At 53.6% G+C, this 21,914-nt stretch overlaps 2 protein-coding genes across 13 annotated transcripts; both read left to right on the top strand.

Annotated features, from left to right (window-relative positions):
• Nucleotides 1-1,015: 1,015 nt before the first annotated feature.
• On the top strand, nt 1,016-11,517 carry Sema4c (semaphorin 4C). 10 transcript variants are annotated; one of them, NM_001106902.1, is made up of 16 exons: nt 1,059-1,575; nt 1,652-1,890; nt 3,853-3,998; nt 5,784-5,932; nt 6,191-6,253; nt 6,357-6,455; nt 6,565-6,661; nt 6,777-6,893; nt 6,987-7,138; nt 7,223-7,398; nt 7,722-7,866; nt 7,969-8,191; nt 8,279-8,391; nt 9,328-9,485; nt 9,572-9,642; nt 9,792-11,515. In NM_001106902.1, exons 3-16 carry the CDS (start codon nt 3,890-3,892, stop codon nt 10,622-10,624), a joined length of 2,505 nt encoding a protein of 834 aa, NP_001100372.1. In that variant the 5' UTR covers nt 1,059-1,575; nt 1,652-1,890; nt 3,853-3,889; the 3' UTR covers nt 10,625-11,515. The 10 variants fall into 10 exon arrangements, with proteins under 10 accessions (XP_008765218.1, XP_017451828.1, NP_001100372.1 ...); XM_008766996.4 differs by lacking the exon at nt 1,652-1,890 and having other exon boundaries at nt 1,016-1,436; nt 9,792-11,517; XM_017596339.3 differs by lacking the exon at nt 1,652-1,890 and having other exon boundaries at nt 1,016-1,436; nt 3,850-3,998; nt 9,792-11,517.
• Nucleotides 11,518-13,006: 1,489 nt separating this feature from the next.
• Ankrd39 (ankyrin repeat domain 39) lies at nt 13,007-21,398 on the top strand. 3 transcript variants are annotated; one of them, XM_017596572.3, is made up of 4 exons: nt 13,007-13,145; nt 17,114-17,217; nt 17,960-18,173; nt 20,719-21,398. In XM_017596572.3, the coding sequence occupies exons 1-4, from the start codon at nt 13,046-13,048 to the stop codon at nt 20,802-20,804; spliced, it is 504 nt and encodes a 167-aa protein (XP_017452061.1). In that variant the 5' UTR covers nt 13,007-13,045; the 3' UTR covers nt 20,805-21,398. The 3 variants fall into 3 exon arrangements, with proteins under 3 accessions (XP_017452061.1, NP_001128486.1, XP_063123576.1); NM_001135014.1 differs by having other exon boundaries at nt 13,014-13,145; nt 17,960-18,163; nt 20,744-21,398; XM_063267506.1 differs by lacking the exons at nt 17,960-18,173; nt 20,719-21,398 and having other exon boundaries at nt 13,018-13,321.
• The last annotated feature ends 516 nt before the right edge of the window (nt 21,399-21,914 follow it).

The raw sequence follows: 21,914 nt of genomic DNA, 5'->3' as shown, positions 1-21,914 counted from the left end.
AACAGCAGGAAATGGAGCATTTGCTCTGTGCTTGGTGACTGTTAGAAAGGTAGAACTGGGAACTAGAACTCACCTCACTTTTTATTTGGAGACAGTCTCATTAAGGGCCCAGGATGGATTTGAACCTCTGGGCTCCCAGTTTTCCTACCTCAGCCTTCCCAAGCAGGTAGGACCATAGACTGCCCCCAGCACTCCAGGATCCCATTCAAAACTTTCACCTTGCTGTCTGTATGAATTTAAACCCTGTGTTTTTTTGTTTTTGTTTTTGTTTTGTTTTGTTTTCTCGATCTTGATTAATCTCTCTGCTACTTGGAGAGAAACAGTAGCTGACTTCGAAGTCTTGCTCCAGCCTCAAGGAGCTGAGGATTCTTAGCTTTTAAAGTATCCTGAGCCTGGTGTGGAGCTTGCCCTTAGTAGATGGAACAAGGGTCAGATCAAGGGAAGTGTGCCTGGGGCTCCCGCCCTGGCCAGCTTCCATAGGGCACCCTCCCTGCCCACCCCTGGCCTGCCTCCTATCTCTGAAGCCACAGCTTTGTTTCCTAATGGGAATGGAGCTGGGAACCATGGCTCTGGCCAGCGAGGGAGAAGGGGCCCTTCTGTGTTCCAGTAAGGACGCAATTGTTACTGAAACCAAACTGGGCTGCCTTTCTCCATTACCCGCATTGCTCTTCTGGTCTCCACTTCTCAAATGCCAAGTTTTAACCCAGAACAAAAGCTGCTGTCGGACGGATTTATACTCCAGATCTGCTTATGCGGTCTGGAGTGCTTTTTCCCCTCCAGGGCTGGTCCCTGGGGGTTCAAAGTTACCACAGAAACCTCCAGGCCGCCTTCCCTTCGTCTCTGTCCCCTGATTCGGGCTAAGGGTGGTCTCTAGGTACCGCCGGGGCAGTTTCAGCGAGGTGTCTCAGTCCACCTGTCTACTAGAGAACTAGCTGACTTGGAAGGACTTGCCAGCCAGCCAGCACCGCCCAGGAGGCCAAAGCTACAAGTTACTTCAAGAAGCGCCGGTGGGCGGAGGCTGGCAGTTCTGAAGGTGGTGGTGGTGGTTCTCGGCGTGGCTCCCTCCATCCCCTTGTGGGGCTCGTGCCGCTTGTTAATCGGCCTTACCAAGCCGCACCAGGAGTCATTTCCTGGGGGTAGCCCAGGAAACTAGCAGCTGCCTGAAGACTTGGGGTCTCCTCTGTCTGTGAACTGCTCCTGCCAGTCCAAGGGTTAGGGCCCCGAAAAGAGGACAACTTTGGAGCCGAAAGACGGACCACTGTGATTAGCCCCCGAGAGAACCTTCAGTTTCTTTTGCTACGCCATCCCCCTTCGGATACAAGTCCCAAAATGGTCTGCCAGCTTTCGTTCCTGTAACTGGAGCGTGGGGGAGCCCCTCAACCTTCCAGAGAACCCAGCCCGCCTCAGGGCTCCAAGGCACACTTCAAGAAGACCAGGTGAGTGCAGTTCCCGGTGGCAACGCCTGGAGTCCCTCCCCGCCCCCTCCACCGGGCGCCGTGGCGTAGACCTTGACTCCCAAGCTGCAAGAGTAGCTAAGGGTCCCCAAACCTCAGTGTTGGGCAAGCACCGGAGCGGGTCGCAGCCCCCTCCTGGGCGGGCCTTTGCGTCCCGCCCCCGGCCACCACTCGACACCCTCCTCGCCTGACGTCAGGGGGTTGGGGGCGGAGAGCGGCGGCTGCAGCGGAGAAAGAACCGGTGCCCGGCGCGGTGGAGCGCCGAACCCGAGCTCTGGGGCGCCGAGAGCCGTGTTGAGACCGAGGGGCGGTGGCGCAGGACAGCCTTAGCGTGCTGGCGGGCGGGCGCAGTCTGGAGCGGCGCGGGGGCAGGGGAGGAAGGTGGCTGGAGCCAAACGCGAGGGCGGCGCCCAGGGATTGGAGCTGCACGGAAGAGGTGAGTGAGGCCGGAGCGCTGGGGCCCCGGGGCCGCCGCTTTGTCCCCTTGCTTGGGTAGGGGCTGGCGCGCGCGCCAGGGGACAGCTTCTGGGGGGTGCAGGGCGGGGCGACAGCTGTCCGATCCGGGTCCCTCTCGAGTCCGCCGCGGGCTGCCGAGCGGACGATCGGCATCAAGGCAAGCAGTGCCTGCAGCTCCATTGGCCGGAGCGGCGGGAGCCTGAGGGTGCGGACGGAGCTAGGGGCAGCGGGGAGACCCTTGGGCTGTCCAGCGCGCGGTCCGAATCTTTGCCAGGCTTGCAAACTGCTCCCGTTCCCCCCACCTCGACGGAAAGTTAGGGGCGGGCTTGGACCGTAGCCGATGTTGTGGGATCGGATTTCCCTAGCGCGGCCCCCCGCCCTCCCGTTCTGCTCCAGAGGCGGGCTGGCACTGAGAACCAGCCCCCTCTCCAGAGCTCGGCCGCCCGGTCCCGCTCTGGAGCGCCGCGACTCACGACCGTGTGTGCAAGTGTGGGGCGCAAGTCCTGGTCCTGCACCCTCCATCCCCCTGGCTGTCCGTGTCCCTTGCCTTGGGAAGAGCTGGGGGTTGGGTCATCACTACGCAGGCAGATTCTCGGAGCGCGCCACCGGGTTTTGACCCCAGCCTAGGGTAATTGGCAGAGAGGAAACTGAGGGTGTGTCAGGGGGGGACTGCCCCGGGGAAGGCAGCCCCAGCCCCCCGCCCTTCCCGCGCTGGGGTTCTGGACCGACAGGGGGCGAGCGCAAGCCCGGCTTTGCCACGCTCCCAGAGCTGCCGCTTTGTTTGCATTCAAATCCCCGGAGCTGGGGGAGGGGAAAGCCCACAGTAGGGAGACCGGGACCGGGTCTTGGCCCGGAACCTTTGTTTTGGGATGCAATCCCCAGATTCTGCATCTCTGCTCCCGGCCCCTAGCGTCTGGATTAGTGGAAATCAGTCCCGTTGGCCTAGTGCCTAGTGCAGGGTCCCCGGGGTGCAATCCCCGAGTTAAGAACGTTCGTCAGAGCCGGGGAGGGCGTGGGAGGAAAGTAGCCCTTGACGACCATTCGTGGGCATCCCCTGTTGTCCAGGAGAACCCCGCTTCGGCCTCCCCAACCCATTTCACTTCCCTCCACGATCCCGCTCCCGCCGCGGCGGGGAGATCCCCCGAAGCCTGGAGCCGACTCGTGGCCCGGCCGCCTCTCTGCGGGAGGGTCAGTGTCTCCTAGAAGGCAGTTGGAGGAACAGGACTGGGCCTGGTCATTTCCACGCCCATCCCACCCACTTCCTGCCTCCCTCTTGGGCAACAAAGGGGCCTCGGGAAGCTGGGCCCATTTGGTTCCCGGCTCCACTCCTACTCCAGCTTTGCTGATGTGGAACCGGGTTTGGGCTCTGCCCGGCTATTGTCTGCGCTGGGGGAGGGGACAGGCTGGGGCCGGGAACTCTGCACGTTGCCTGCTTCACCAAGTCCCTCACTGGAGGTCTTTGCCCAACCGGCTGCCTGCGTCTGCTGAATAAGGGGTCTATCTCCCCGAATTAGGTCTTGGTGTTGGCTGGAGCCCCACTGGTAGCAACCCGGCTTTTAACGGTTATTATAAAAAAAAAAAAAAAAACCAAACTCTGAAATCTTTAAGGCCTGAAGGAGCAAAGGAAGGGGGGAGTCCACACAACTCCCTGTTGAAGAGAGGGAGTAGGGATGGCTGGAGACCACAGAAGGCTTTTTGATGACTGCCCACGCCTAGTACTTGCTGACTAAGTTCCTCTCCTTGCTCTTCTGGGAGATCTCCCCAGGGATCTTGGGGGCAGGGGCCAGTTGCAGGAGCTAGGTCTGCTGCAAAAAAAAGGGAGCAGGGGGAGATCCAAGGGCTCCGGGGGAGGCTTGTTCCAGTGTGCACCCTGTGCTGCCTGTCTCTTGGTGCGGGCCCCCTTCCGGTCTGTGATGCTGACCAGTTTCTTTTCCTTCAGCAGGGCTGCTGGACTGAAGTTTAGACTCTGGGTGTCTGCCATGGCCCCACACTGGGCTGTCTGGCTGCTGGCAGCAGGGCTGTGGGGCCTGGGCATTGGGGCTGAGATGTGGTGGAACCTTGCGCCTCGGAAGACTGTATCTTCTGGGGGTGAGTGCCTGAAGCATGGGAGGCAGGGCCAGAGGGAGCCTGGGGCAGGCTGCTGGGGGAAGGGTGAGGTGGGAGTGATGCTTGTTTGAAGGAAGGAGCGACTGCTGAGGAATTACCCCCAAGCGTACACCTTTATACTGATATGTGTGACTGTGGCTTTCTAAGAAACGTGAGTGGCCCCAGGGACCCAGAACTGGTAGTGCGGGTCTAGATCTGAGCTTTGTCCCTTTCTGACACTGGGATAACTTTGTGGGATCTCTTACCACCCTACCCCCACCCTCATGCTGACCTGGCTGTCCTAGTGTGCGAAGGAGGTAGTTTCTGAATCAACCTCCCTGTTCCTCACTTGAATTGTCACTCATGCTTGGAAGCCTAGACAGAGAAACCTGAACCCCAGAGCAAGTGTAAACCTAACCCCATCTCCAGTCTTTGAGGCTGTCTGTCCCTAGAAGCCCCTTTAATTCACCCTAATGGTCTCCTGTGCTGCTCTAACACTGGAGCCTTCTGATGGCTCTGGGTGGGCATATATAAGCACTGTGCTTTATGGGGGAGGAGGCAGAGTGGACCAGATAGCTTTCCTTTACACACACACACACACACACACACACACACACACACACACACCTGTATGGAGAGGTGGTGATGTCAGGTGTTTGTATCATCCCTGTGCTCTTGGGACGTGGGATGAGCTCACCTCCCACAGGCTGCACTCAGCTGCTATTAAAGCCCCTCCCATGCGGACCCAACTCTCACTGGTCACTGCCTCCAAGCCTGAAGCTGACTTAAGCGGGGATCCTGTGGATAGGTGCAGGTATACGGGCCTCTGGCAGATTACATGGCTGTATGTCTGATCATGTGCTGGATGGCAGCCTAGCTTCCCGAGTTTCAACATCATCAATGATCTCTGAGTCTCTGGTTCCTTTGATCTCCCAGTTCTAACCTCTTCCTCCTTCTCCACGAGCCACCTTGACATCTGTGTGTGTGTCTCTGGCGGCCTAGATGGAGTGAATGGCTTCTTAGACGAGGAATTCTGTGCCTCCCTCCTGCTGCACTAGACCTGCCACTGGGGTCTGCCTGGACCCTGCCGTGGTCAGCAAGTAGCAGAACTGGGAATGGCAACCGAGGAAGCCGGGTTTGGGAGGAAGTGTCTAGCTTTGTGCCTGAGGTACCGCTGACCCTGAGTGAGAGTCATCCATCAGATGGCTTCCTCTGGCCAGAAGCTTTGGCCGAGATATCCTTCCTTCCTCTTTACCGGCCCAGATTGCTTCTCCTCCCCGCCTTGAGGGGGAGGCTGAAGAAGGGTTTTGGAAGCCTGGGTAGGATGGAGCTGTTGTGCCAAAAGGTATACAGAAAAAGTCCTTTATGGGCTGTAGGAGGTTTGACTGTTGTCTGTGTGTGCATGGTGCTAGCTTTTGTGGAGAATCGTGATGATAAGGCCCAGGGGGATCCTTGGACAAAGGAAGATTGATGGGTTCACACAGGGAGGATGCCATCCGCCCCCTGCTCAGCACCACCATGTTGTTGTTGTTCTTCTCCTCCTCCTCTTCCTCCTCCTCCTCTTCTTCTTCTTCATAAAGATTTATTTATTTACTTTATGCATGTGAGTACATGGTAGCTGTCTTCAGACACAGCAGAAGAGGGCATCAGACCCCATTAAAGATGGCTGTGAGCCACCATGTGGTCTCTGGGAATTGAACTCAGGACCTCTGGAAGAGCAGTCAGTGCTCTTAACCACTGAGCCATCTCTCCAGTCCCCCCACCATGTTCTAATCCCTGTTTCTACAGAGCTGGTCACAGTAGTGAGGCGGTTCTCCCAGACAGGCATCCAGGACTTCCTGACCCTGACCCTGACAGACCGTTCTGGCCTATTATATGTGGGGGCCCGGGAGGCGCTGTTTGCCTTCAGCGTAGAGGCTCTGGAGCTTCAAGGAGTGGTGAGAGGTGGGGCAGTGGGAGGCACTCAGAAGGGAGAGGGAAAGGACTCAGGGTGTGTGTGAACTGTGCGGGCTGGCCCTCAGCCTAGAGGTCTCTCTGGGGGGTGTCAGGTTAGCATTGCTTCCCGCTCCTGGTTTCTGCCAGTTGGGGTGGAATGGGGACCAGGTGCCACCCATTGTGTAGCTTAAGGGGTCCTTTGCAGGCACACACTGAGCACATACCTGTGACATTGCTGATATGTCCTGTCCCATCCTCAGATCTCCTGGGAGGCTCCAGCTGAGAAGAAAATTGAGTGTACCCAGAAAGGGAAGAGCAACCAGGTGAGTGCTTAGGGCACTTCCCCTACCAGGACTCCCTCCTTAGGGGACCTCCTATCTCTGGCTTTTAGTTCTTGCTAACCTGTATACCTTTCTCTCCTTGAAGACCGAGTGCTTCAACTTCATCCGCTTCCTTCAGCCATACAACGCCTCCCATCTGTACGTTTGTGGTACCTATGCCTTCCAGCCCAAGTGCACCTACATCGTGAGTGTTTCCCTCTCTTTGGGTGTGCCCCTTGCTTGCCTGTCTCCAACCTTTGTGACCTCGTGGGGCCCTATATTAACACCCGTCTTCAATGTCTTCCCACCCCTAGAACATGCTCACGTTCACCTTGGATCGTGCAGAATTTGAGGACGGGAAGGGTAAATGCCCTTACGACCCAGCTAAGGGCCACACTGGACTCCTTGTGGGTGAGTGGTTGCCGCCATCACAGACGGGGGAAACCTGGGATGTCACACTCTGGACTTGCCTTCAGAGCCCATCCTCAGTTTTCTACCTCCTTAGACCTGCTGTTCTCTCCCATAGATGGTGAACTGTACTCGGCTACACTCAATAACTTCCTGGGCACAGAGCCGGTTATCCTTCGAAACATGGGGCCCCACCACCCCATCAAGACGGAGTACCTGGCTTTTTGGTTGAATGGTTAGTCACGGAACAGGATTGGGGAAGGCCTGAGTGGAAGGGTCTTCAAGGGCCCTGGGACTCTGCCACTGACCCTCCTTGCTTTGTCCCCAGAACCTCACTTTGTAGGCTCTGCCTTTGTCCCTGAGAGTGTGGGAAGCTTCACGGGAGATGATGACAAGATCTACTTCTTCTTCAGTGAGCGGGCAGTGGAGTATGACTGCTACTCCGAGCAGGTGGTGGCTCGAGTGGCACGAGTCTGTAAGGTACCAGGTTCCACAGTGGTGGGCAGAGGGAGCCCTGAAGGCCTGGCAGGGGCTGACCAGCCGTGTCTCCTTGCCATCTGCCAGGGTGACATGGGGGGAGCACGGACCCTGCAGAAGAAGTGGACAACGTTCCTGAAAGCTCGGTTGGTGTGCTCAGCCCCGGATTGGAAGGTCTACTTCAACCAGCTGCGGGCAGTGCACACCCTGCTGGGCGCCTCCTGGCACAACACCACCTTCTTCGCGGTTTTTCAAGCTCGATGGTATGCTGTGCCACTGTGGGGTAGCTGGGGGGTGGGGAGGAGCAGGTGGTCAGGTCAGGTAGGGATGGTGTGTGGGTGTGAGGGCCCCCTCACCAGGCGTCTGGAGGAAGTCCAGCGGGTCAGTGCCTGGCAGCCAAGCTGCCTTTGTGCCTGCTCTTTTTAAAGCTCTGTGGGGGAAGGTGAGCAGAACCCTGCCTTGATACCTCAGAGCTACCTCATGGTCCTGACTGCTCCATATACCAAGCCTTGCTTTTTCCTCTGGAGCTGGGTATGGTGAGGGTAAGTAGGCACGTGACCTGACTGCCAAGGCCCTTCTTTAACAGGGGTGATATGGACCTGTCAGCAGTCTGCGAGTACCAGTTGGAACATATCCAGCAGGTGTTTGAGGGTCCCTTCAAGGAGTACAGCGAGCAAGCCCAGAAGTGGGCCCGCTATACTGACCCAGTACCCACCCCCCGGCCCGGTTCGGTGAGTTTTCGGCATGGGGATGTGCTCCTGACATCAACTCCAGGACCCGCTCATTCACCAGCTGACTGACGGCCGTCCTCCCCACACCCTTCCCCGACACAGTGCATCAACAACTGGCACCGAGACAATGGCTACACCAGTTCTCTGGAGCTGCCCGACAACACCCTTAACTTCATCAAGAAGCACCCGCTGATGGAGGAACAGGTGAAGCCTCGGTTGGGCCGCCCCCTACTTGTAAAGAAGAACACGAACTTCACACATGTGGTGGCCGACAGGATCCTAGGACTTGATGGCGCCACCTATACAGTGTTGTTCATTGGTACAGGTAGGAGCGTTAGCTGTGCCCAAGGCTGGGAACCTGGGGAGACCCAGTGACCGATTCCTCATTTACATATTCCCCTCACCCCTCCAGGAGATGGTTGGCTGCTGAAAGCTGTAAGCCTGGGGCCCTGGATCCACATGGTGGAGGAGCTGCAGGTGTTTGACCAGGAGCCAGTGGAAAGTCTGGTGCTGTCTCAGAGCAAGGTAGTAAGATGGGCCGCACGTACCTCCCTCCATGCTCCCTGCAGCACCTCTGTCTCGCTATCTCTCTGCCTTCGTAGTTGGCCTCCTGTGATTGGCCAGCTCAGGACCCCCTCATTTAGCTCTTTCGAGTTCCCGCCCCGCGAGTTCCCGGAAGTAAAAGATCTAAGGCGCCGGAACCCGCTCTCTGAAGGTTCTCATATAGAGCCAGTCCTTGTAGGGCCCCCATTCCCAGAATCCAAACTCTGTAAACTCCCCTCCTGTTTTCTTCAGGACCTTCCAGGCGGAGCTGGGGTTCTACCTGCAGTCCCTTCTCAGTCGAGATGTTTTGGTGTCCACGAATCAGAGACATCTGTTTTCCTTTAGTCCCCAGTGGGTCTCTGAGCCAGGCGCTCTGTCTCCTGGCTCATTTACTTAAATCGTTCACTTTTTTTGCGCAAAACTGGCATATTCAAAGCACCCTCTGGATTTTGATTTGCTTGCCCTCCACCAGCTACAGTGATGCAGAGTTCCTCCCTAGAGCGCTAAATAATAAGGGAACTATGGGGCTGAGCAAACAAACAGATTGGCAGTCACCATTCAAACAGGAAAACCACCTTAGGTAGACACTGCTATTACTGTGCTGGCTTCTGAGGCTGGGGGAAACTGAGTTTTCTGGACCGCGTGTGAGCGAGTGTGGGTACACCTCAGCCTTGCACGTCTGCCGTTCATCCCTGTCTAATAATAAGATCATGTCTGTAAAGTGATTGGGATTGTGCTGGCCTGTGGTAAGCCCTCATCAAATTTGTTCCTCTGGCCTGGATTTTTCTTCTGCCTTCTTCTTCCTTGGACCTAGTGTGTTTATGCTCTCAGAACAAACCTCAGCCATACCCCCCTCCCCCTCCCGCCCCCCCCCCCCCAGACGTGGCGTGGCTCACCCTCTGCCTTATTTTTCTACAGAAGGTGCTGTTTGCTGGCTCCCGTTCTCAACTGGTTCAGCTGTCGCTGGCGGACTGCACGAAGTATCGCTTCTGTGTAGACTGTGTCCTTGCCAGGGACCCCTACTGTGCCTGGAATGTCAACACCAGCCGCTGTGTGGCCACCGGTGGTCATTCAGGGTGAGTCAGTAGTCAGTGCCAGGGCCAGGAGGGGAGGCAAATGTGGTTGGAGTCGGACTGCTGATGTCACCTCACTTCCCTACCAGGTCCCTTCTGGTCCAACACGTGGCAAATTTGGACCCTTCAAAGATGTGTATCCAGTATGCCATTAAAAAAGGTGAGCTTTTTTTTGTTTTTTGTTTTTTGTTTTTTTTTTTTTTTTTTTGTTTTTTGCCTGGATCACAGCCAGAGTTCGTGCATCTCCTCACTGTGAGGCCTGGGGTTCCTGTGTTAACACTTGGTTCTCTCTCATTTCTGCCTCTGCAGCCAGACCTGTTGTTCCCAAAAATATCACAGTTGTAGCAGGCACAGACCTGGTCCTACCCTGCCACCTCTCCTCCAATTTGGCTCATGCCCTCTGGACCTTCAGAGGCCGGGACCTGCCTGCAGAACAACCTGGCTCCTTCCTTTATGACACGGGACTCCAGGCGCTGGTGGTGATGGCCGCCCAGTCCCGCCACTCTGGGCCCTATCATTGCTATTCAGAGGAGCAGGGGACAAAACTGGCTGCAGAAAGCTACCTTGTTTCTGTCGTGGCTGGCTCATCGGTGACCCTGGAGGCACGGGCTCCCTTGGAAAACCTGGGGCTTGTGTGGCTAGCCGTGGTGGCCCTGGGGGCTGTGTGCCTGGTGTTGCTGCTGTTGGTTCTCTCGCTCCGCCGGCGCCTGCGAGAAGAGCTGGAAAAGGGTTCCAAGGCAGCCGAGAGGACACTGGTGTACCCCCTGGAACTGCCCAAGGAGCCAGCCAGTCCCCCCTTCCGTCCTGGCCCAGAAACCGATGAGAAACTTTGGGATCCTGTTGGTTACTACTATTCAGATGGCTCTCTCAAGATTGTGCCTGGTCACGCCCGGTGCCAGCCCGGGGGTGGGCCCCCTTCCCCACCTCCTGGCATCCCCGGCCAGCCCTTGCCTTCTCCAACTCGGCTTCACCTAGGAGGTGGTCGGAACTCAAATGCCAACGGTTATGTGCGCTTACAGTTGGGTGGAGAGGACCGAGAAGGATCTGGGCACCCACTGCCTGAGATTGCTGATGAATTACGACGGAAACTGCAGCAGCGCCAGCCGCTGCCTGACTCCAACCCAGAGGAGTCTTCAGTATGAGGGAACCCCCCCACCTCAGTGGCGGGGGGTTTTCATGGGAGGTGCACTCTTAACTTTTGCACAGGCACCAGCTACCTCAGGGACATGGCAGGGGCAGCATTTGCCCAGCCATGAGGACCTGCTCAGCATGGGCACTGCCACTTGCTATGGCTCACCGGGGCATCAGCCTCACAGGAGGCACACCCTCCTCTGTGAATTTCACATACGTGGGACCCCAGCAGCCAAAACTTTGCAAGGAAGAGGTTTCAAGATGTGGGTGTGTTTGTGCATATATGTGTTGGTGTGTGTATGGAGGGGTGTGTGTGTGTATGTGTGTGTGTGTGTGTGTGTGTGTGTGTGTGTGTGTGTGTGATAACCTTCCTGTCTCTGTCAAGTCTTCCCTTGGCCTGGGGTCCTCCTGGTTGAGCCTTTGCAGCTATGAAGGGGAAGGGGGTCATAGCACTTTGCTTCTCCTACCCCCAGCTGTCCCGAGCTTGGGATGGTGATGTACATACATATGGGGATGGGATGGACAGGGTGTTGTACCCCTTTAGGGGGAGTGCGGGACTTGGGGGTGGGCCTAGCCCTGCTCCTAGGGCTGTGAATGTTTTCAGGGCGGGGATTGGGGGGTAGAGATGGAACCTCCTGCTTCAGGGGGAAGGGTGGGCAGGGCCTCCCACTTGCCTGCCACCTGGTTCGGTGGTATTTTATATTTGTGCTCTTCTGACAGGGCTGGGAAGGGTTGTTGGGGGGAGGGAAGGGAGAAGGTGGGCGTGCTGTGGATACTGGCCTATCTTCTCCCAGCTCTGGGAAAAGGGCTAACAGTGTAACTTATTGTGTCCCCACATATTTATTTGTTGTAAATATTTGAGTATTTTTATATTGACGAATAAAATGGAGAAAATGAAACTTAACCCTGACCACACAGATATTTTGACTCAAACTCACTGACTGACCAAAGAGGGAATCATCCTTTGGCCTGGTCCCATCATGGTCTTAATGCCTGTCTGTGTCCCATCTCTGGAGGGGCCAGCGGAGACGCGAGTGTTTTCCCACAGTGGTGCCTATGTGACTGGGAACCAGACCAGGGCTACATCCCCTTGGGAGCTGGACTTGGCCTGGTGCCACAGGGAAAGAAGGCAGAGCATTGGAGGAAAGGAGGAGAAGGGGTTTGTCTTCCCGGAACTCTAGGGAGGGTGAGCAAGGAGTGAGGGGCTGAAGGAGAGGTCCTCCTAGAAGCTTCTCAAGGTTGTGTGGACAATGTTTTTATAAAAATGGAGGTTAGGAAAAGCTCAGTGGGAGAGGGGCTATTTGTAGCTTTTTACTCTAAGAATGCTGGTCTCAAATGTCCTAACTGTGTAGGGATAGTCCCCTATTGCCACCCAGTCAGTTTCAAGCCCTTGTCTTAGTGAGGGAGTGGTGTAGGCCCAGATGTTACTGGGAAAAACAACAGGCCCAGCCTGGATTCATTTCTGAGGGCCCTTGATGAGAGTTGCCTGGCAATCGAATTTCAAAAAGGAAAATAGGGGGAAAGAAAAAATAAGACGTTTTAAGATTTTTGTGTCGTGCTAAATTCAATGCTGTTGTTGGCTACAATTTGGACACACCTGGTTTAGATCAATCTAACCGGTGCATAGGAACAGACCGCGACAGTGAGCTTCACAACACCCCCCCCACCCGCCGCGCGCCCCCCCTTCCCCCTCGACTGCTCCCACCCCACCCCCATCCATTTGGACGCCCCTTGAACAGGCTGGTGTCTCGGTTTCCATGTGTGGGTCAGAAGGTTGGAAAATGCTTGAGTGTGTTCCCCTCAGCTCAGTTGTCAGCCCAGTGGGTGTTGGCAACCAGCGCCCACTGAGAGGGCGGAGGGTTAAACACAAAGGTGGCCTGCCCGGTCCTTGCCCTCAGGCCACCTGCTTCCAGCTGGAGTGCTAAAGATCCAGGGTCAGAGTGTTAGTAGCTTTCTAGCGGTCACTGCTCTGTCCTGGATGGCCTATGGCTCAGGTGATGCTCGGAAGAGGAGACTCTGGGCCGCGTCCAGAGTCCTTGTGCCCTGGGTAGCCCGCGAGGCCTCGGTTCTGGCGAATGCGACATAAACATTACCAGACGGGCCAAGATGCCTGGTCCCCACACCCTACAAGGCGCGGTTGCATGAACCGTCCCGCCTCCTCCCTGGGTGCGCAGCGGATCCCCGCTCCTTTGCTCCTCCTTGTGCTTTGTTAGCCTCGGGCGCCCTCTGGTGGTAGCAGGGCAGCAAGGCTCAGTCTATCCTGCCACACTTCGCCACTCTCATTGGTTGCTAAGCTAAGGTCTAAATGCAGGATTGGTTTCCCTGGGCGAGAAGGCGGGACTCGAAGGTCAACTACGGACGTGGAGTGGTCAGCCTGGGACGAAGGGGTGGGCATTCCGTAGGAGCGCGTGGCTGCAATCCCGGCAGCCGGGATGGCGGCACCTCAGTCGTGCGCGGATGGCTCCTGCTGCTCGCACCCTGGTGCGGTGCCCGGGGTACAGCAGACACTGGAAGAGATGGACTTCGAGAGGGGTGAGAGGGGTGAGGCGGCCGCGTGGCCGGCGGCGGGCAATCTCCAGCCCCATCTCCGGGAACGTGGACTGAAGGAGGCCTCGAACCGAGTTTGGAGCTTCCGGGCCTGGTGCAGGAAGGCTGGCTTCAAAGCACGGCAGGAAGCCCCTCAGCCACTCCGTCTCGAGTGCGGACGGGTAAATTGAGGCATTGGTTTCTGAACTGGGTCTGGAGACCAACCCAGCAGGAGACAGCCTGGTGACAGAGGAGCTAGGGAAAGAATCTGCAGTTGGTGGTTTGTATCCACCTGGGAGGTCAGGGGAGCTGGCCCTTGCTGATCTCGGGTGAGCGCACACGTTTTAGCTATGACAGTGATCTCCAAAGAGATGACTGCATCTTTACCTGTGGAGCGAAGGGGGTGTAACTGTTTTGTCCAAGATTATACGGAGATTTTTGCCGTTTAGCAGCGCTCCCTGTTTTCTGTGCCTTGTTACTTCGGGTAGTTTGTGCAGCTGTAGCAAGGTTGTCATCCGTGGAGGACTGGTGATACACAAGTCTGCGATAACACTTGACGGTTAACCTGCGCTGTTCCTCTGTGCTTCTGCTACTGCCATCTTTTTTTTTTTTTTTTTTTGGTTCTTTTTTTTTTTTTCAGAGCTGGGGACCGAACCCAGGGCCTTGCGCTTCCTAGGCAAGCGCTCTACCACTGAGCTAAATCCCCAACCCCTGCTACTGCCATCTTTTGGGCTAGGGACATAATAGGACACCCCACCTCCTCTCATGCCCTCTTGCAGTGTTTTCTCCTCCCTGCCTTTGGAAAATCGCAAATGAGAGGATTATTACATTTACACCTTTTTAAATTTAAAGATTATTTATGTGCATTTTCCCCCGTATGCATGTCTGTATACCACACGTGCCAGGAGCTCATAGAAGCTAAGAAAAAAAAAAAAAAAGGGCATCAGATTCCCTGGAATTTCAGTTACAGATGGCCTTGAACAGGGGAGCTGAAAACCAACCCGGGTCCTCTGTAGACCAGCCAGAGCTCTTAACTGCTGAGCCATCATCTCTCCAGCACTTCCTATTGCTATAAGTTCTCCAAGCCAAACTGACTGTTGTGGCCTCCAGAGGTCTGTTTCTATACCTTATTATGGTTCTCACCCTTGCAGCGGTCTCCTTTACAATTCTAAAATATGCAAGCCCTTTGTCTCATGACTTCATCCGTTTTGTTGGCTAGCCACCTTCAGGCTGACTGAAGCTTTTCCACCAGCTCTCAGTTCCATGACACCTCTTCAGGGAACCCCTCCTTAAGCCTTAGTGAGTCCTCAACCTGGAGACAGTTATGCCCAGTTTAGGTCTAGAGACATTTTTGGGTGTCACAGCTATCCTGACATGCACAGGCTGGCTCCCTGTTACAACAAGAGGATCTGGCTCAAAATGTCAGCCGTGCCTCTGTTGAGAAAAAAAAAAAAAACACCTCATCATATTCAAAGCTCTGGTTACTCTGTTACATTAGCGCTTTGCTCTCATTGTAGCAGTTTGGATTGACTCAAAGGCTGAGATGGAAGGTCACAAGTTCAAGGCCAGACAGGGCAGAGCTACATAGTGAGACACTTTGTCTCAGAAATAGATTGTTATCACCTGCTGCAATGTTGTCAGCTAATTCTTTTATTATTTATTTTCCACATGTGATAAAGATACGCACCTATTATGTGATTTTTTTTCTGTAGAGCATGTTTTTTAGTTATTTTTAAAAATTGATGAAAGCCTTTGACTTCTTTTTTTTTTTTTTTTTTTTGTTCTTTTTTTTTCGGAGCTGGGGACCGAACCCAGGGCCTTGCGCTTCCTAGGCAAGCGCTCTACCACTGAGCTAAGTCCCCAACCCAGCCTTTGACTTCTTTAGTCAAAGACTTTTTAAAAAATATTTATTTTATGTATATGAGGACACTGTTTCTGTCTTCAGGCACACCAGAAGAGGGCATCAGATCTCATTACAGATGGCTGTGAGCCACCATGTAGTTGCTGGGAATTGAACTCAGAACCTCTGGAAGAGCAGTCAGTGCTCTTAACTACTGAGCCATCTCTCCAGCCCTCCAGCTATGTTTTTTAGTTTTTAATCTCTTTGTTTTGGTGACTTTCATTGTGTGTGTATGTGTGTCTATGTTTTGTTTTGTTGGTCCGCCCTTCCCTACCCCCAAACCACAGGTCTCACTGGCTGTCCTGGAACTCATTTTTCAGACTAGGCTGAACTCAAACTCACAGAGAGCCATCTGCCTCTACTTTCCTGGTGCTGGGATTAAAGGTGTACACCATCACTGCCAGGCCCTAGCAACTACTCTTAACTGCTGAGCCATCTCTTTGATTTTATATATATACAAATTATGTACACATATGTTTAACGTGTGTGGCTGTTTTGCCTGTATTTATGCACTATGTATGTGCCTGGTCAGAAGAGGAGATTGGGTCCCTGGAAGCTGGAGTTACAGATGGTTGTGAGCCACCTTATGGGTGCTGAGAATCAAATCCAGGTCCTCTAGAAAAGCAGCAGTTCATGAACCATCTCTCCAGCTCTGATCGTTGTTATTGTTTTGTTTTTTGAGACAGCATCTCATTGTGTAGCTCTGCCTGTCCTGGAACTCACTCTGTAGACCAGGCTGTCTACACCCTGAACACCCAGAGATCTACAGGCCTCTGTCTCCCAAGTGCTGGCATTATAGGTGTGTGCCACCATGCCTACATTCTGATTATCTTTATTTCTGTATAATTCTTATCTTGTCAACCGGTATCTTTTTCATTTATGGGAACAGAGGAAACTCCGAGTGAATGTTGACATGAGCAGGACATGTTAAGGACCAGAGCCTCCGACCTATGGGGAAATGGCACACACAGACACACACACACCAGGGGTCTAGGCTTAGAGGGACAGAAAATCCTTCCTCTGGTCCATATGCAGATGTTGACAATGTGTGCAGAAAATATCCACTATTTCTCTCCCTGAATGTTTATGACCTTAAGATAGCTCCCCTACAGAGACCTCTCCTGCTGAAATTAGTTGTGCTCGCCTCCTTGCTCAACTGCATGTAATAACCCCACCTCCTTGCTCAGCTGTATGGAATAGCCCCGCCTACTTGCTCAGCTGTATGGAATAGCCCCGCCTCCTTATTCAGCTGTCTGTAACAACCCTGCCTCTTTGATACAGTAACCTTGGGTAGCCATTCAACTGTATCTAATAACCATGCTGAGCTCCTGGGATGCTGCAGTTCCCGTTCAGAGTCCACCAGTCCCAGTTTCCCAGCTTCTATGTGTGTCTGGGCTCCCTATATCAGTAAGGTTGAGTTTCTGGAGCCATACAAGGACAGGGCACCAGGCACCGGTCCCAGCTAGCGTACCTCTCTGTGATAACTTTTTAGAAGTATGTCGGTATCTGTTCCCTTCATGTTTCCTTATCTCTTTTACCCGTCACTTTGTGCTGCATTGTGAGTAAACTAAGCTACTAGTTAATGCTCTCACCAGCTGGGTTTGTAGTCTTGGTCGACCTATTTGTGATCATTTTACTCCAATAATTTTACCCGGTTTTTAATTAGGACAGGTGGGGTGTCAGGGTGTGAGCTGTGATGTCAGAGGGGACTTGGTAGACTCGGTTTTGCCCTTCCACTGTGTAGGTGGAATGGACTGAACTCAGGTAGTTAGGCTTGGTAGTAGGAACTTGACCTGCTGAGCCACTGTTCCTTGATCCTCGTATTGAGACAGGGCTTCTCTGTGTAGCCCTGGCTGTCCTGGAATTCACTTTTATGACAGGTCCAGATTACAATAGTCTTCGCATGGAATTCTTGCTTGCTTCCTGGGGGTAATATCGATATAGCAGCTCAAGCTTTAACTTAGAGATGTTGAAACTTCAGTCAAAAGGTAGAAGCAATGCTTTCAAAATAAATAAAAAGGAAAAGAAAAAACGTCATATCACTCTGCTCAGAGCTTTGAATGCCTTTCTGCAGGAATCTGGTCGGCCGCCCTGAATGGAGACCTGGGCCGAGTGAAGCATTTCATCCAGAAGGCCACAGACCCTAGCCAGCCAGACTCTGCTGGCTACACTGCACTGGTGAGCTCTGGGAGAGGCTTAACTCTGGGCTGCTGCTCCCTTCCCTTTATTTCCAGGAAGGCCCTGGTGTGTGTGTGTGTGTGTCCCTCTCGCCTCCCCCTTCCTCCCCTCTTGTGTGTGTGTCCCTCTCCTCTCTTCCTCCCACTCCCTTTCTCTTTGTGTGAGTGTGTGTGTGTGTGTGTGTGTGTGTGTGTGTGTGTGTTCCACCATGTGAGGTCTGGGTGTAGAACTTAAGCCATCAGACTTTGCGGTAAGTGCTTTCACCAAACGAGTCGTCACACTAGTTCACTGGTTTTTTGTAGTTGTTGTTTCGTTCGTTTTGGTCTTTTGTCAGGATTCACTCTGTGGTCCAGGCTGTCCTTGCAGTCACTCTCCCTCTTGGGTACTGAGAATCTGTAGTACATGCCACCTCACCCAGCTTTAAAATTTGTTGTTCTGTCTCTTGAAATAGGCTGTCACAGAATCCAGATTAGCCTTGAACTTGTCGTTGATCCCCCTGCCTCCTCCCAAGTGCTGGGATTCCAGACACAGGCCTGTGCCACCGTGACCACTAAGCACCCCCCACCTACATTGCATTTTTAGCCACCCTTCGCTTTTAACTCTGGCCACATCCTGAGCAGCTGGGTATCTTAATTAGTGGAAGGGCACAGCGTTTCCGACACTGCCCCCTGGCTCTTAGCCTCCCAACGCCTTGTCACCTGCCAGGACTTTGCCACCTGACTTCAGTCTCTGACCTTTGCAGCACTATGCTAGCCGCAATGGGCACTATGACGTTTGCCAGTTTCTGCTAGAAAATGGAGCAAAGTGTGATGCCCGGACCAACGGGGGCGCCACGGCTTTGCACCGGGCCAGCTACTGTGGGCACACGGAAATCGCACGGCTGCTGCTTTCCCATGGGTCCAACCCCCAGCTGGTGGACGATGACGGCATGACCAGTCTACATAAGGTATGTCGCTGTCTCCTTCAAGCCTTTTTCTCTTTAATCTTGTACTGCTTTTTTTTTTTCTTGTTGCTTTGCTGTGACCAAAAATATTTTTTTTTAAAAGATTTATTCATTTATTATATATAAGTACACTGTAGCTGTCTTCAGACACACCAGAAGAGGGCATCGGATCTCTTTACAGATGGTTGTGAGCCACCATGTGGTTGCTGGGAATTGAACTCAGGACCTCTGGAAGAGCAGTCGGGTGCTCTTAACCTCTGAGCCATCTCTCCAGCCCCAAAAATATTATTTTTATTTACTTTTTTTTTTTCTTTTTTTCGGAGCTGGGGACCGAACCCAGGGCCTTGCGCTTGCTAGGCAAGCGCTCTACCAGTGAGCTAAACCCCCAACCCCTTATTTACTTTTTTTTGAGACAAAGTCTATGTTATCCTGGTTGGCCTACAACTCTACTCTGTAGACCAGGCTGGCTTTGAACACACAGAGATCTGTTTGCCTCTGCCTTCCAACTGCTAAGATTAAAGACAGGGCGCCAGGCAGGCTGGGACCTCCACTCAGGAGGTTAAAGGGCTCTAGAAATGCCCTCAGACCCGTAGGTATGTGCTGTAGGTGACTGAAATGCCCTCACACCCGTAGGTATGTGCTGTAGGTGACTGTAAACCCCCCAAGTTGAACCGTCACAGAGGGCACTGTGGAGAACAGGAAATAAAGGCAAGGAAAGACCACCTGGAATCTTCCGCCTCACCTCCCTCACCTGCCACCACTTTAGGAAAACGGCTCCCTCACCGTCTTCTCACTACAGAAACTGGTTCCCCCACTCAGTGACAAGCTGTGAAGCTTCCTGAGGAGTCAGCTTTATGAAACCAGCACTGCTTTGCCTCTCTCTGCCACCACTTTGGAGAGTCCCGGGTCATAGACAGGATTATCATTTTGGGGGCTCAGTATTCTACACCCTTTCTCCAGGCATCCACTTTACCAATTGCTCCCTCCCTCTTTCTCTCCAACTGTCTGTCTGTCCATCTGTCCGTCTGTCTGTGTCTAAGCTCTGGGGATTGCTAGGTTTGTGCTCTCCCACTGAACTCTATGCCCAGCCCACATATGCATCTTAGAGACTTGATTTATGCATATGCGTATAGAGTCCCTCCTTATCCCAACACCAACTTCTAAGTTTGAAGCCAGCCTGGTCTACACAGAGAAACCCTATCTTGGGGTGAGGAGGAGGGTTCCCACCAAGCCCTACCCCAGAGGCTGGCTTTTTCCAAGTCCAAGGAGCTCATCCTACCAAGCCATCTGGGTTTGGCTCCTGCCGGCTTCCTGTTGTGAGCTCCTAACCTTGACTCGTGCATTCAAACTCTGTTAAGTCTTTTTATCCCCGTGTACTCACTGTCACTGTGTGTCACAAACTATCCCCTGAATAGCTGTTCCCCAACTCCCTCTGCTCCCCTTCTTTGAGACAAGCCCCCCACCCCACCCTGCCCTTCCCAGCAGAGTTTTGTTTTGCTGCACTGGCTAACCTGGAACTCCCTAATGCAGATCAGGGTGTTCTCAAACATGTGGCAGATAGGGCTTACAGGTTAACTTTGGGCACCACAGGTCCTGCCTTGAGTTCCTGCCTTGACTTCCCTTCACGGTGAGCAACACCAACCCCAGGAAATAAAGCCTGACCTCCCCAAATTGCATTTGGTCACAATGTTTCCTCACAGCAGTAGAAATGTAACCCAGGCACCTGTTCATCCTGAGCTTGAGGTCCGTCTCTCACCAGGGGCAGCAGCTGGGCCTTCTTGTGTTTAACCTATAGCCTTAGCACATGCCCTAGGCACTTACTGAAATCCAACTGCCTGAACAGCTGGCTGTTGGGTTTTGTTAGATACCTCCTAGGCGTAGAAGCTTGGGTCTTGTCTTTTTTTAAAGAAATACTTGTCAGGACTCGTCAGTGGTGCGCACAAGCCTTTAATCCCATCACTGCAGATCTGAGTTTGAGGCCAGCCTGGTCTACAGAGTGAGCTTTGGCTGGGGTGGGGGTAGTTTCCAGTGTAGCTCAGTGGTAGGAAGCCTGACGTGCACAAAGACCAAAGACGACCCAAACATGGCTGCTCACACCTGTAATTCCAACCCTCGGAAAGCCGAGGCAGGAGGATTGCCAAATTTCAAGGCCAGTCAGTTTCACGAAGAGAGTTCCAGAAGAGAAGGAACCGAACCACAGCTGATGCTGAGTAGCTTCCCAGACAGCCCCAGGGCTTCACAAACCTTCGGGTCAGGGAGGCGTGGGGCCTTGGTGGCCTTTGGAAGTGTGCTTACACACCTGGGCTCCTGTGCCAGGAGACATTGTCAGAGCAAGCAGGTTCTAGAAGGAGGAATAAGAAGGTGCAGGGCCCAGCTCCGGTTTGCCTTTTCATTAATCTCTCTCTCTCTCTCTCTCTCTCTCTCTCTCTCTCTCTCTCTTGTCTCTCTCTCTCTTGTCTCTCTTGCCTGTCTGTCTCTCTCTTTCTCTCCCTCTCTCTTGTCTCTCTTGTCTGTCTGTCTGTCTCTCTCTCTCTCTCTCCCTCTCCCTCTCCCTCTCCCTCTCCCTCTATCTCCCTCCCCCAGGCTGCCGAGAAGGGTCATGAGGACATTTGCTCCCTCCTGTTACAACACAGCCCAGCCCTGAAGACTGTCCGGGATCGCAAAGCACGCCTAGCATGTGACCTGCTGCCCTGCAACAGTGGCCTGTGGGACCTGCTGGCCAGCTGAGGCTCCTCCTCCTGTGTCTGGCTGCCCTTGAAGGGTGCACAGACTAGCTCTCCCTGCCCCCAACTTGTACCAACCGCATCGTGCTGCCGGGACCAGGGCCGGAATGCCCTGAAGAGCCCGGTCTGGCCAGTGTGGCAGCCGGCAGGGGAAGACTTGGGAGCCTAGACAGGCGATCATATAAGCGAATCCATGTAGAGATACATAGCCATTTGAAAGAAAATAAAGCTCATCTCTTGATGTCATCCCACGGACAAAGATGAATTTCAAAATGCAGCATTCGGAAGCTAAAAACACAAAACTTTGAAGTATTAGAGAAAACATGGGGCTGGAGAGACGGCTCAGTGGTTTAGAGCACTGACTGCTCTTCCAGAGGTCCTGAGTTCAAATCCCAGCAACCACATGGTGGCTCATAACCATCTGTAATGGGATCTGATGCCCTCTTCTGGTGTGTCTGAAGACAGCTACAATGTACTTATATATAATAAATAAATCTTGGGAAAAAAAGAAAAAAGGAAGCTGTTTCCGGCTGACTGAGCTTGGTGCAGGGTTCTTTTAAGCCCTCAGGGCCCCCGTCTGAGAGATGCAAAGGACTGCCTCACGGTTGCTCTGGGACATGGGAAGTCTGCAGACAGCACTCTCATGAGTGCACGCACTACGTCACAAGCAGCAGGGGGAGCACCGGATGCTCAGCCTGGCCTGGTAGTGCAGTCCTGGAACACCAGCTGTGCTCACCCGTTGTTCAAGGCCAGCCTGGGCCTCAGGTAAAAAGAGGGGCATAGCTCAGTGGTAGGATGTTTGCCTGACATGCAAAAGCCCTGGGCTTGATTCCTGATACAGTGCGATAACAGTGCCAGGACCTCACAGTCTAACCAACGCTAGCCTTTATTCCCGATGTTCAGTTCTAGTAGTCCGACCTTTGCAACTGTGCAACTGTCCAGGTGTGGCTGCACACACCTTTAATCTCTCCGAGCTCCAGGCCAGCCAGAGCTACAGAGACCCTGTCTCTAAACCTCACATAATCATAACT

This window comes from Rattus norvegicus, chromosome 9 (assembly GCF_036323735.1).
Source record: "Rattus norvegicus strain BN/NHsdMcwi chromosome 9, GRCr8, whole genome shotgun sequence".
In the NCBI taxonomy this organism is placed as follows: domain Eukaryota; kingdom Metazoa; phylum Chordata; class Mammalia; order Rodentia; family Muridae; genus Rattus; species Rattus norvegicus.
The sequence above is the reverse complement of the archived record's forward strand: the minus strand, read 5'-3'. Positions and strand labels throughout refer to the sequence as shown.

Excerpts from the sequence above, each read along its gene's own strand:
- Sema4c (XM_006244758.5), top strand. The coding sequence starts at position 3,824 with ATGCTGACCAGTTTCTTTTCCTTCAGCAGGGCTGCTGGACTGAAGTTT. Across the intron at positions 5,933-6,190 it reads CTCTGGAGCTTCAAGGAGTG|ATCTCCTGGGAGGCTCCAGC; the intron begins GTGAGAGGTGGG and ends TCCCATCCTCAG. Across the intron at positions 6,662-6,776 it reads CCACACTGGACTCCTTGTGG|ATGGTGAACTGTACTCGGCT; the intron begins GTGAGTGGTTGC and ends TCTCTCCCATAG.
- Ankrd39 (NM_001135014.1), top strand. The coding sequence starts at position 13,046 with ATGGCGGCACCTCAGTCGTGCGCGGATGGCTCCTGCTGCTCGCACCCT. Across the intron at positions 13,146-17,113 it reads AGAGATGGACTTCGAGAGGG|GAATCTGGTCGGCCGCCCTG; the intron begins GTGAGAGGGGTG and ends GCCTTTCTGCAG. Across the intron at positions 17,218-17,959 it reads CTGCTGGCTACACTGCACTG|CACTATGCTAGCCGCAATGG; the intron begins GTGAGCTCTGGG and ends TGACCTTTGCAG.